The 15,280-nt window shown below is 38.4% G+C and overlaps 1 protein-coding gene across 1 annotated transcript; it reads right to left on the bottom strand.

Moving 5' to 3' along the window:
- Positions 1–2,361: 2,361 nt before the first annotated feature.
- Positions 2,362–12,748, bottom strand: LOC137236022 (splicing factor ESS-2 homolog). The gene is given in 3 exon segments (XM_067758746.1): positions 2,362–3,314; positions 5,039–5,391; positions 12,439–12,748. Coding segments are annotated over 3 exon segments (1,518 nt in total). The 3' UTR covers positions 2,362–2,459.
- Positions 12,749–15,280: the final 2,532 nt, after the last annotated feature.

Raw genomic sequence — 15,280 nt, 5'->3', positions numbered from 1 at the left:
AAAAATATTAGTAAATACACTAATTGTAAGCCAATAGTAGCAAATGAAGGTTTTTATTATTAACTCTTACCTATCTAGGCCAAGACCTGACAGGTGTTGTGTATTGCAACAATTTTCCGTCATTCCTTGACAAATTTGACTTGGAGACAAACCATTTTTCGCGGCTGTACAATCTTCAGTGCCATTTTTGGTTCTCATACTAGAGAAACAAATCGGTTTCTTTAGTGTTGTTCTTCACGTTTAGCAATCGGTTTGTCTTTTAGCTGTATCTGACAATGGATCACGGAAAATCGTTCCAATATATGAATAATAGCTAATCTCTCACCAAAATGTAGACGGCTATACCATATAAGTCACCTGAGTGCACAACACGCTCTTAGAACTACCGTTACTCTATGTGGGGAATTGCCCGGCGAACCGAGAAAAATATCCAGAACTCGCAGAAGGATGCTGTAATATGTTAAACTCGTACCTATTCAGAATCCACACCGACATACAAAATATACATATGTCCTGCTTGCAATGTGTCCCCACATGACACCAACCATCTCTTCAATTGTAATGTGGAACGAACGCCTCTAACACACCTTTCACTCTGGTCCACCCTGTTGAAACTGCAAGTTTCCCTGCACTCCCGTTAGAGGACATTGGTGACATTTTGTGATCGGTCGCACCTATTGGATGGGGCGAAGCACTGCTACAACAACAACAACAGAACTACAGTTAGAAAGATTTTTTTTTTAAATGTTTGACTAAGCGGGGCGAAATATTGCTACAAAAGCAACTATATATCCAATTATTGATTGGACGAGAGGAAGCTCGTACCAATCAACATCCGAAGCATGACACAAAAGGCTTCATTCATGATCAGGTAATCGGGGAATTCAATGGATAAATAATGCGATCAAATAGGAGGAACTAATAAGAGCATACAGTTTTCCAGCTGGTAAAAACGAACGAACATTGTTAACCGTCATGGCATCGAACATGCAGCAATGCGAGAGCTTCGGAATTGGCTATTCACACTGCAGCAATTGGTGGGCAAGAACATCGAACTTGGAGGCGAAAATTTAAATATAGTCACGCACTCTTTACCCTCTCAAACACAGCAGTCTGCAAAGTCATCATAAAAAAAAACACTTCCAACTTATTGATTTTGGCGGCATTTCAACACTGAAGCTGAATCATTTATATCCCGCGGATGTAATATCTCTAACGAATGTCCTCAACGTGTTTCTGCTCACTAATAATATACCCCATATCCCCACTCAAGGGCAGCAGGTATCGTTTTACTCGTGTCTAAAACATACAATATAACCATGGAATCGAAAAATCTCGCATTCAAGGAAAGCCCAGCGGGTTAGGGGGCTTAGAAAACCCGCGGTAGGTATGCCTGTCGTAAGAGGCGACTAAAATAACAAATTGATTCAAGGGAGCGTGTAGCGCAACCCTCTCAAGGGCTTGCCAGCGCAATATATAGCTTCTCCAACCCAATTGTCAACCTCACTTACCCGTGGCGAATCCTGTTTCATTAACAGCCGAGGCTCTGGCGGCCCCGAACTCCTGATGTATCTAGGGGGTGGGAGGGAGGTATGGCCTAGAAGGTTTCATGTGGTTATACCAAATCGTTCCCGTGATGGTCGGACTAGTACCTTTATGGTGCTTGTTACCGGGACGTACCGGATCTGCATCCGGCAAAGGACCATTAACATCCCAAGGCCTACGAGGAGTGTCCTTATCGCTACAGCAACAACAACAAAGCCGTTAAGTCAATCAGTAACGGTTTTCGGGAAAAAGTACAATTCACAGTGCGACTGACAAAGCTTTCTGAAAAAACTACCATCCGCAAAATGCGATACTTGGAGACCGATCACCATACATTACAGATTGACCCGCATTACTCAGATTTTACTTTGCTATTCTCTAATAGATTTGATTCTTATTTATCTTGTTTGCATTTAACTGAATATATGTGGAAATTATCCGCCCGACACGACTTCTTTAAATGGACATTCATGCAGCATCAATCCCCATTTGGCTTTACATTGTGGCAATAGCATTATCATGTTGGCTGGTCTCGATTGTAATTATGTGGTAACGAGCAATAACAGCCTAAGAATTGCGTGTGTGAGCTATTATCGCTTATGACAACATAATTAAAGATTAAATTCTATAATAACTGCAAGACAATGTAGTCAACGGTTCTGTAAGGACCTAAAGATCGTCGTATGAATTACAGAAATGTGTATCAATATTTGGAATAAATTTAATACTTTTTTTTAAATAAATAACAAGCAAATTATGCGCTTTATTTGCTGAGTTCTTGTATATGGCTATGTTTCTATGTTTCTAAAATTTATATACAATACATATCATATACATTTATTTAATGTATTTGTGCGTTAGACACCTAACTCTATAATCTACTACAATTTCTACTATCTCACCTTTTCATTCATTTAAAAGAAATCGGAAGCTCGTAGTCGTTTCGTTGGAATTTTCAGTAAGTTATCAGTCAGCGTTGATTTTCCACTACTTATTTGTTTGGGTGTATTTGGCGCAGAGCTGCTTGTTGTTTTTTCTATAGCACCACCAGGGGTTTTACGTCTATTCGCGGATTTTAGCGTGATTTTGGGTCTTCGAGGAGCGGCCGCACCAGGTGTACGCCCTGGTGTAGGCATAAACGGTGTTGTACCAATTCTCAGTTTCCCCGTTGCCAAACGTCTAGCCGCCGGTGACATTGAAGCCAAACGTTCCATATTTGAACGAATAAATGGAGAATGAATATTTGTGTGAGCCGTATCGGCTGCTCGCTGCTTTTGGGCACGCATCTTTTCACCGACTTTTTCAGCTAGTGCAATTGCTATATTCTCACGACGTGAATTTTCGGTAATGGTAAAGGCTGGTCCAACATTTGGTCGTACTGGGGTGTCGGAGCCATCAAGACGAAAGGGTGTACCTTCAATTTCACCCCATGTCATGAGTGGTGAAAATGCTTCACCTGGACGTGGCGATGGTGTTTTTACTAAACTAAAACCGCGCACTTCGGGACCGTCGCCGCTATTGTTGCCTGGTATGATGACATTGCCATCAAAACCAATTTTATTTGCTAACGGTTGTGATTGTGACTTAACCAGTTCATTGCTTGATTTTGAGGTTTTGGGCTCAACAAAAGGGTTAGTATGGAGCCGTGTTGCATTGTGTTGTATTATTTTTGCGTTTTTTGCTGCTTCCACTTGTTCTTGCTCAGTAAGCTGGACTCCATCGGGAATGTACATAACGGAATTTTTGTTCATTTAAGTCCATGTCTCAATCTAAAAAATAAATTATTTTTAATTTATTTAATAATTTGGGAAATTTTTTTAAACAACGTGACATCAGGAAGGACAAGGACAGATGTTTCGATTATACCTTATAAATCTCTTCAAAGTCTTGTCTTCCGGTAGTGGGATTTGAAATTATTTTTATTAAATTTATAACGATATCTACAACATTTTATGGCCTGTTCCTGTTGTTGTTGTTGTAGCGATGAGGACACTCCCCGAAGGCCTTGGGGAGTATTATCGATGTTGACGGTCATTTGCCGGATGCAGACGATTTGGTATGACCACATAATGAAACAGGATTCGCCATGGGTAGGTGAGGTTGACAATTGGGTTGGAGAAGCTATAAATTGCACTGGCAACCCCTTGAGAGGGTTGCGCTACACAACCCTTTGAATCAATTTGGTATTTCAGTTGACTATTACGACAGGCATACCTACGGCGGGTATATTCTAAGCCCCCTAACCCACTGGGGACTTGGTGGTTTATTCCTCAATGTGATCATCGGAGTTATGAAACAAGAGCTGGAAAGACTGAGAGCTTGACTAGTATACTGATTGAAGGCCCAGGTATTATCGGTAGCTTTTAAAGGCTTTTCTCTTTTCTTCTAAGAAAGAAGGTCGCAAGAAGTCCCTTAATATTCTTCAGTTTTTATTGGTGAGATCATTTTACAGCTTGCCTTGGGCTAATCAATAATTAAAGAAGATAGAGGGCAGACTTTATTTCGAAATGTAATAAGAGGACCCGTATAAAAGATCCATGGCTTTAGACCAATTATTCTTTCGCCTTTCTACATTCTGAACATTCAGCTATCTGACTATAACTAGGAAAGTGGGCGTATTTGAGACCAACTATTCAGTCTACCTGCCTTTGCCATTAGATGCTCTCGATCAAATATGACTTGGTATGCTGCTCGGGAAATGTAAGCGCTATAACAACAGCGACATTATATAGTGGCATCCGCTTTCCCGACTATTGCTCGTCAAGGGGAGCGTGCTTTCTGCAAAGTCATTGAATCCGCTTCGGCTCGTTTTATTCCCTTCGGAAGAATCCCTGTAATCCGGCCACATTTTCCAGCGGAGGCTGCAACTCTAGTGAGCGATCGTGACCTTATAAGACAGCACGACCCCGGCGACACCCAAATATATATATATATACCAACGCATCAGATTGCTTGTGTCAATCACATGACACCAACCATCTCTTCAATTGTAATGCGGAACCAACGCCTCTAAGACCTCTCTCACAATGGTCCATCCCTATCAAATGTACATTGGAAATATAAAGATTTGTTTGACAACTAGGCTGCATTAAATGCATTAGAATCTAGATTAATAAAATCGAAAGTCGAACTTGCGCTTTCAAATATTAGGCAGTTGTTCGAGCGAACGGTTTGTTTGACCTAACCGAAGTTTAGGGTGGTCTCATGTTATCTTTCTGTTCTCTTAAGGATTTTTGGATCCAACCGATTTGGTGGTGAAAGTGTTTTTGTAACAGAAATCCACTTAAACAATGTTGTACTGAAGTTATAGCCCTTGGAAGAGTAAGTCCGGAGCCATTGCGGTACATTAACACGATGTGTTGGACATGAAGAGTTGCACGTATTTGCTGTTTGCAAGGCCACTGCATGACTATTTTCACTATGATTCGTTTTACACCAGACAATGAAGTATTTACGTGTATAAGTATGCAATTACATTAATTCTCTTACATACCTTTCGCATTGGATCAGGTTCTTCGAATTGCTGCTCAATAGATGGTAAAGTAAGCGCACGCGCTAATTTATCCGCAGATAGTTTTTCTTCATTATATAGCACCGCAAACTTTTGTCTTAACTTTCGATCCGCCGTATCGATGATTTCTTGAAAACTATGATTATCTTCGCTGGTATAGTGTTGTAGAAATGAGTCTAATGAATGCTTATCCGTTATTTTATCTGTTTCTGACGCTTTAGAAGAACTAGAAACAGTAGACCTGGGCGTGTCTGAGGCATTTCCGTCACAGCCAGGACGTGGTGTTCCGCTGGCATTCGCGCTAGCTGGTGTTTCAAACGTTGCTGGTGACACAGCTGTATATAGATAAATGTTAATAACAGGAACGCATATGTCTATATTATTGTTTCATTTATATCGTCTATCGGTAGGTCTGCGCCCACTATACTTCTCACGTATCGCTTCCATTTGAGCGTAATCTTTACGATCCATTGCATCGAGGTAATCATTTTGCGCTCGCAATTTATCCAAGTGTGGAAAGAAGTCACGTTGTATTATTTTTGCTATCTCCTCAATGTACATTTCTTCGGTTAGAATTTTTTGTTTTATTTTCTTACGCGTTGCTCCTGCCGCGGGTACTTTGAAGTTTTGTAGAGATTTATCGCGCTCTTTTAGATTAACGATAGCTTGGCTACCGGGCGTGCTTGGTGTATTCGGCTCACACATATTTTAATTTTCTCTCAGCAGACGAATTTTGTTTTTGTTTTAATCACAACACGAGTTCTTTAAATATAATTGGGGGAAAATGCGATTTCGCTGTAGTATTTCACAAATCTGCAAAGTGCCAGCCATAGTACAGGTTTACAAGTGTGATATGTATGAGAAGGAAATAATTCCTTTCTCTTTCTAACACACTGCCGTTTGACACTTCGGTCAGTGTCAAACTTTTGTGGAACTCAGTGGAACCTGCGTGGAACTTGCGTTTGACACTGAACGAAGTGTCAAAATTACCAGGGTTGCTGTCGTGGAAAGGGACGCAGGGAAACAAAAAAAGGTCCGGAATATCAGATATGGGTTGCTGTGATGGTAAATGTTTTTGAACCAATTTAGTATGAAAATGTAGTGCACCTATATTGGTCCTACAGAAAATTATACAAAAGTCTTGAATTGGGGTATCTGAGGACGCGTAGTTACTCCAGTATTAAGAATACAAACACGGGTGCTAAGGTTTTCTACCCGTTCAAAAGTTCTCCGCGAAAAACAGTTTGAAACCGAGGTGGACTGCACTAAGCCGTCCAAAAATGTGAAAAGAGAAATGAAAAGACGCGTTTTGTCCTGTTATCAATAGTCCAAAGGCGAAAAAGTATTCGAATTATTGGAAGCGAGGTAAAAACGCGTCTATTAATACTTCCCCCGACGGTTTTGGTCGTGTTTTAGCAATCGTCCCCGGTAATAAAGTATCACAATTTGTTGATTAAAATTGTGCAAAACATATGGATTGTAAAGAGAGATGTAATTAAGTGCTCGTTTGAAAGTAAATAAGTATATTTCTTTGTAATTTTACGACAAAAATTTTAGTCAGTTTTCGTTAGCAGCTACTACACTTTTCTGGGACCTAAGAAATACAACAGTGCCAAATAGCATCCACAAAAAACACGAACAAGAACAAGCATTATATCAGGTGAGCGTGGCTGTGTATGTGCGTGCTGCTACATATCCTACTTGTAGACCTGTACTATGGTGCCAGCTGGTTTTGACGTTTAAGTGCTCCCAAGTTGCGGCTTCTATCGTTGGGATTTTACCCAAATCACAGATAGGGGATTTGTAGGGATTTTATATGGAATCTAAACGATTGACGGAAGTGGGCTTGTTGTACCGCCAAAAATAAAGTGGGCCCACATTATGAGCAAAAATTGAGGGACATATCGCTCATTTACTTCAATAGTGTCATAACTCAAAAAACACAATTTTCCAGGAGAGCCATTCAAAAGTTTTAACTGCCATATGTTGAGCATATAAAAGCATATTTTTATTTTTATAGCACGTGGTAAATTTTTAACGGATCACAAAGTTTTTTTACACAACATATGTAGATCATGATATTGGGTACGTTTATATGTTATTAACTCAAAAGTCATGTTTTTTGAGTTATGACACTATTGAAGGAAATGAGCGATATCTTTACGAAATTTGGTATGTTGGTTTATGTTGGTTTGAAAATTGACTAAATCGAACAATAGATACCCACGTCCACTTTCTCGGTATCAAAACCTGGACATTTTTCGATAATTCAATACCAAAGACTGTCCATGTGACGAAGCTTGATATGTGGGTTGACTTTATGACGAAAAATATAAATGTGATAAAATGATAGAAAATGTGCGTGGCATCGCCAACATTTAGTAGAAACTGAAAGAAAATTTCAAGACGATAATTAGAAGCCGTTAGTATGACTATGCAATTTTGCAGAATTATTGTTCTTGGTAGCACATAGAAATCTGAGAAAAATTCTGTACCGAGCAGACCACTTTTTTTAAAAACGGTAATTCTATACGAAAGCATGACGAAAACATGTCCAAAGTAATCGAGACGGGTATCAAAAACGCGTTTTGGATCCAGGATGGTGAATCCGAAAACGGAAAGTAAAAATGTTTAGTCGTTCAAAAGATTTAAATAAAAACGGTAAAATGACCTCGGAGTGCTCCGAAACCAGGAGTGGTATCCATTGTATTTTTGCGCAGAACACCTTTCTGCATTGGCGGCCTTCGGCCGCGCTATAAAAAATTACCCTGGGTGGGTCCAAAAACGGTTTGCAGATCAAAACTCTAGTGTTCAACGGTAGCAAATTACCATGGTGAGATATATTTTTGCCATGGTGAGAAATCTCTCTAAAAGTAATCTGTTAGAAATTGCAATCATTCATTTCATATTTGCCAATAATATGTATTTAAATATATTCTGCTAGAATTTGCCACGGTGCCTTGATATTGCATTTCAATTTTTTTAGCGTGTGTGAAATTAAGAAAATTAAGTGGAATCATGTGTAAGATTTTTTTACGAAGATTTTTAACTTTAATGTCCTCATTTAAAGCTTTAATAGAATATGAGTAGGTAGAGTACTATTTCGTCTAACTACCCCAACCCTAAATAGCAACCCTACTCAAAAACGCATTACATTAGGATGCGGAGTGAAATGCCTTTCGGTTGTTACCCATATCGGCATATCTCATGCAATTTTTTATACTCAGCTGAGCAAAGCTCACAGAGTATATTAATTTTGTTCGCATAACGGTAATCCGTAACGGCATAAACTAATCGAGATAAATATAGACTTATATATATCCAAATGATCCCGGCGAAAAAAGAAATTTATTTTAGCCATGTCCGTCCGTCCGTCCGTCCTAAATACGATAACTTGAGTAAATTTTGAGGTATCTTGATGAAATTTGGTACGTAGGTTCCTGGGCACTCACCTCAGGTCGCTATTTAAAATGAATGAAATCGGACCATAACCACGCCCACTTTTCGATATCGAAAATTTCGAAAAACCGAAAAAGTGCGATAATTCATTACCAAAGACGGTTAAAGCAATGAAACTTGGTAGGCCGGTTGACCTTATGACACAAAATAGAAAATTAGTAAAATTTTGGACAATGTATGTGGCACCGCCCACTTTTAAAAGAAGGTAATTTCAAAGTTTTGCAAGCTGTAATTTGGCAGTCGTTGAAGATAACATGATGAAATTTGGCAGGAGCGTTACTCCTATTACTGTATGTGTGCCAAATAAAAATTAGCACAATCGGATTACGAATACGCCTACTTGTAAAAAAAAATTTTAAAAGTCAAATTTTAACAAAAAATTGAATATCTCCACGTATATAAGTAAATTATGTCACCATTCAAGCCCAGTAATGATATGGTGCAACAAAATACAAAAATAAAAGAAAATTTCAAAATGGGCGTGGCTCCGCCACATTTAATTTGCTTAGAATACTTTTAATGCCACAAGTCGAACAAAATTTTACCATTCCTTGTGAAATTTGGTAGGGGCCTACATTCTATGACGATAACTGTTTTCTGTGAAAATGGGCGAAATCGGTTGAAGTCACGCCCAGTTTTTATACACAGCCGACCGCCTGTCCTTCCGCTCTACCATTAACACTATAACTTGAACAAAAATCGATATATCTTTACTAAACTTAGTTCACGTACTTATATGAACTCACCTTATCTTGGTATAAAAAATGGCCGAAATCCGACTATGACCACGCCCACTTTTTCGATATCGAAAATTACAAAAAATTAAAAAAATGCCACACTTCTATACCAAATATGAAAAAGGGGATGAAACATGGTAATTGGATTGGTTTATTGACGCAAAACATAACTTTGGAAAAAACTTTGTAAAATGTGTGTCACACCTACCATATTAAGTAGAAGAAAATGAAAAAGTTATACAAGGCGAAATCAAAAGCCCTCGGCACCCGACTGATGATGTTCTGGGTCACCCTGGTCCACATTTTGGTCGATATCTCGAAAACGTATTCACATATACAACTAAGGGCCACTCCCTTTTAAAACCCTCATTAGTACTTTTAATTTGATACCCATATCGTACAAAGACGTTATAGAGTCACCCCTGGTCCACCTTTATGGGGATATCTCGGAAAGACGTCCACCTATAGAACTAAGGCCCACTCCCTTTCAAATAATCATTAGCACCTTTCATTAGATACCCATATCGTACAAACGCGTTCTAGAGTCACCCCGGGTCCACCTTTATGGCGATATCTCGAAAAGGCGTCCACCTATAAAACTAAGGAACCAATCCCTTTTAAATAATCATTAGCACCTTTCATTTGATACCCACATCGTACAAACGTATTCTAGAGTCACCCCTGGTCCACCTTAATGGCGATATCTCGAAAAGGCGTCCACCTATAGAACTAAGGCCCACTCCCTTTTAAAATACTCATTAAAACCTTTCATTTGATACCCATTTCGTACAAACAAATTCTATAGTCACCCCTGGTCCACCTTTATGGCGATATCTCGAAAAAAAGTCCACCTTTAGAACTAAGTCCCACTCCCTTTCGAAATACTCATGAACACCTTTCATTTGATACCCACATCGTACAAACACATTTTATAGTTACCCCTGGTCCACCTTATGGCGATATCTCGAAAAGGCGTCCACCTATATAACTAAGGCTCACTCCCTTTTAAAATAATTATTAACACCTTTCATTTGATACCCATATCGTACAAACAAATTCCAGAGTCACCCCTGGTCCACCTTTGTCGATATCTCGAAAAGGCGTTCACCTATAGAACTAAGGCCCATTCCTTTTTAAATAATCATTAGCACTTTTCATTTGATACTGTAGCATAATGCATTACCCCTTTTTATGCCAATGCATTTCAGCATGTGCATCATGACCTCCTATGCGAATGCATTCTTATGCATATTTAAATACCGACCATACACAGTCATATTGCACTCATATTACAATGTTGACCCACATAAATTACGTTCACTCCAACACAGCGGAAGTTCAACGTCATGTAAATGCCGACAACAACAAGTATATCTATTTGCATTTGTTTGTAAACCCTTGCTCAATGGGTCACACCAGCAAGCACACGTGCCTGTTAGAACGCCCGATCGCCAGTGTCTGTTTGTCAATGGGACGTCATAAGAAATATTTGCTATTTTGTAAGTATGTAAATGTTGTAATAGTATTGTAAGTAATTTTACTATAAAATAGAAAGTATTCATGAATAAAAATCAATCTGATGTCTGCGCTGACCATAAGCGCTAATCAACTTATATTTTTGTTTAACTTTACAAACAACTCACCACATGGCGATCCTGCCAGTTTAGGTTAATATCGGCAAAACTGCCAAAATAATCTAACTGACTAGAAATTCCGCCAAGCCTAAAAGTTAAAAAGTAAAATTCAGGATTCCTTGCCAGTAAGGCAAAAAGGAAAAATTCTATTGACATAAACGCTCAAATTTAAGCGAGTATTCATACTGGTGGGCAAAGTCAGCCTTCGTAACAATCCAGGACTTTTAAACAATATAAATGGTACTAATATTTAGCAACAGCAGAAATTGGAATTTCAACAAATTGAGCCTTTTCGTGCGAATTTTGAACAAATCTCAAGGTAAAGAAGATCAGCATTACCCACTGGCAACGAGCGGGCATAATTCAAGTGGAATAAAAAGGAGATACGTTAGCAAATAAAGATCATCAGTAGAGGAACAACAAATAAAGAAACCTTTTATATGGCACAAGGACCAGCAGCAAGCGGAAACAACTAATCTTTTATAAGTATTTTTTAAACCATTCCATTTTTGCTTAGGTTTTTTTTTTAAATAGAAGGAGATTTTAGAATGAACAGAATTAATTAAATGTAAAAGAAAATTAAATTCAAATCCAAAATTTAAATAATAGTGTGATTGTTGAATTAAATAAGTAAATTGGAATGTTTAGGACGTCTTATAAAAAATTCAGTTAACTTTTGACACATATAATGTCAGTTATTTTTTGGTTGTGAATGAAATAACAACTAGGCTGCATTAAATGCATTAGAATCTAGATTAATAAAATCGAAAGTCGAACTTGCGCTTTCAAATATTAGGCAGTTGTTCGAGCGAACGGTTTGTTTGACCTAACCGAAGTTTAGGGTGGTCTCATGTTATCTTTCTGTTCTCTTAAGGATTTTTGGATCCAACCGATTTGGTGGTGAAAGTGTTTTTGTAACAGAAATCCACTTAAACAATGTTATACTGAAGTTATAGCCCTTGGAAGAGTAAGTCCGGAGCCATTGCGGTACATAAACCCGATGTGTTGGACATGAAGAGTTGCACGTATTTGCTGTTTGCAAGGCCACTGCATGACTATTTTCACTATGATTCGTTTTACACCAGACAATGAAGTATTTACGTGTATAAGTATGCAATTACATTAATTCTCTTACATACCTTTCGCATTGGATCAGGTTCTTCGAATTGCTGCTCAATAGATGGTAAAGTAAGCGCACGCGCTAATTTATCCGCAGATAGTTTTTCTTCATTATATAGCACCGCAAACTTTTGTCTTAACTTTCGATCCGCCGTATCGATGATTTCTTGAAAACTATGATTATCTTCGCTGGTATAGTATTGTAGAAATGAGTCTAATGAATGCTTATCCGTTATTTTATCTGTTTCTGACGCTTTAGAAGAACTAGAAACAGTAGACCTGGGCGTGTCTGAGGCATTTCCGTCACAGCCAGGACGTGGTGTTCCGCTGGCATTCGCGCTAGCTGGTGTTTCAAACGTTGCTGGTGACACGGCTGTATATAGATAAATGTTAATAACAGGAACGCATATGTCTATATTATTGTTTCATTTACCTCGTCTATCGGTAGGTCTGCGCCCACTATACTTCTCACGTATCGCTTCCATTTGAGCGTAATCTTTACGATCCATTGCATCGAGGTAATCATTTTGCGCTCGCAATTTATCCAAGTGTGGAAAGAAGTCACGTTGTATTATTTTTGCTATCTCCTCAATGTACATTTCTTCGGTTAGAATTTTTTGTTTTATTTTCTTACGCGTTGCTCCTGCCGCGGGTACTTTGAAGTTTTGTAGAGATTTATTGCGCTCTTTTAGATTAACGATAGCTTGGCTACCGGGCGTGCTTGGTGTATTCGGCTCACACATATTTTAATTTTCTCTCAGCAGACGAATTTTGTTTTTGTTTTAATCACAACACGAGTTCTTTAAATTTAATTGGGGGAAAATGCGATTTCGCTGTAGTATTTCACAAATCTGCAAAGTGCCAGCCATAGTACAGGTTTACAAGTGTGATATGTATGAGAAGGAAATAATTCCTTTCTCTTTCTAACACACTGCCGTTTGACACTTCGGTCAGTGTCAAACTTTTGTGGAACTCAGTGGAACCTGCGTGGAACTTGCGTTTGACACTGAACGAAGTGTCAAAATTACCAGGGTTGCTGTCGTGGAAAGAGACGCAGGGAAACAAAAAAAGGTCCGGAATATCAGATATGGGTTGCTGTGATGGTAAATGTTTTTGAACCAATTTAGTATGAAAATGTAGTGCACCTATATTGGTCCTACAGAAAATTATACAAAAGTCTTGAATTGGGGTATCTGAGGACGCGTAGTTACTCCAGTATTAAGAATACAAACACGGGTGCTAAGGTTTTCTACCCGTTCAAAAGTTCTCCGCGAAAAACAGTTTGAAACCGAGGTGGACTGCACTAAGCCGTCCAAAAATGTGAAAAGAGAAATGAAAAGACGCGTTTTGTCCTGTTATCAATAGTCCAAAGGCGAAAAAGTATTCGAATTATTGGAAGCGAGGTAAAAACGCGTCTATTAATACTTCCCCCGACGGTTTTGGTCGTGTTTTAGCAATCGTCCCCGGTAATAAAGTATCACAATTTGTTGATTAAAATTGTGCAAAACATATGGATTGTAAAGGGAGATGTAATTAAGTGCTCGTTTGAAAGTAAATAAGTATATTTCTTTGTAATTTTACGACAAAAATTTTAGTCAGTTTTCGTTAGCAGCTACTACACTTTTCTTGGACCTAAGAAATACAACAGTGCCAAATAGCATCCACAAAAAACACGAACAAGAACAAGCATTATATCAGGTGAGCGTGGCTGTGTATGTGCGTGCTGCTACATATCCTACTTGTAGACCTGTACTATGGTGCCAGCTGGTTTTGACGTTTAAGTGCTCCCAAGTTGCGGCTTCTATCGTTGGGATTTTACCCAAATCACAGATAGGGGATTTGTAGGGATTTTATATGGAATCTAAACGATTGACGGAAGTAGGCTTGTTGTACCGCCAAAAATAAAGTGGGCCCACATTATGAGCAAAAATTGAGGGACATATCGCTCATTTACTTCAATAGTGTCATAACTCAAAAAACACAATTTTCCAGGAGAGCCATTCAAAAGTTTTAACTGCCATATGTTGAGCATATAAAAGCATATTTTTATTTTTATAGCACGTGGTAAATTTTTAACGGATCACAAAGTTTTTTTATACAACATATGTAGATCATGATATTGGGTACGTTTATATGTTATTAACTCAAAAGTCATGTTTTTTGAGTTATGCCACTATTGAAGGAAATGAGCGATATCTTTACGAAATTTGGTATGTTGGTTTATCTTGGTTTGAAAATTGACTAAATCGAACAATAGATACCCACGTCCACTTTCTCGGTATCAAAACCTGGACATTTTTCGATAATTCAATACCAAAGACTGTCCATGTGACGAAGCTTGATATGTGGGTTGACTTTATGACGAAAAATATAAATGTGATAAAATGATAGAAAATGTGCGTGGCATCGCCAACATTTAGTAGAAACTGAAAGAAAATTTCAAGACGATAATTAGAAGCCGTTAGTATGACTATGCAATTTTGCAGAATTATTGTTCTTGGTAGCACATAGAAATCTGAGAAAAATTCTGTACCGAGCAGACCACTTTTTTTAAAAACGGTAATTCTATACGAAAGCATGACGAAAACATGTCCAAAGTAATCGAGACGGGTATCAAAAACGCGTTTTGGATCCAGGATGGTGAATCCGAAAACGGAAAGTAAAAATGTTTAGTCGTTCAAAAGATTTAAATAAAAACGGTAAAATGACCTCGGAGTGCTCCGAAACCAGGAGTGGTATCCATTGTATTTTTGCGCAGAACACCTTTCTGCATTGGCGGCCTTCGGCCGCGCTATAAAAAATTACCCTGGGTGGGTCCAAAAACGGTTTGCAGATCAAAACTCTAGTGTTCAACGGTAGCAAATTACCATGGTGAGATATATTTTTGCCATGGTGAGAAATCTTTCTAAAAGTAATCTGTGAGAAATTGCAATCATTCATTTCATATTTGCCAATAATATGTATTTAAATATATTCTGCTAGAATTTGCCACGGTGCCTTGATATTGCATTTCAATTTTTTTAGCGTGTGTGAAATTAAGAAAATTAAGTGGAATCATGTGTAAGATTTTTTTACGAAGATTTTTAACTTTAATGTCCTCATTTAAAGCTTTAATAGAATATGAGTAGGTAGAGTACTATTTCGTCTAACTACCCCAACCCTAAATAGCAACCCTACTCAAAAACGCATTACATTAGGATGCGGAGTGAAATGCCTTTCGGTTGTTACCCATATCGGCATATCTCATGCAATTTTTTATACTCAGCTGAGCAAAG

The sequence above is a fragment of the Eurosta solidaginis genome, unplaced genomic scaffold, assembly GCF_040869045.1.
Source record: "Eurosta solidaginis isolate ZX-2024a unplaced genomic scaffold, ASM4086904v1 ctg00001241.1, whole genome shotgun sequence".
NCBI classification, from domain to species: Eukaryota; Metazoa; Arthropoda; class Insecta; order Diptera; family Tephritidae; genus Eurosta; species Eurosta solidaginis.
This window is presented reverse-complemented; position numbering and strand designations above follow the sequence as displayed.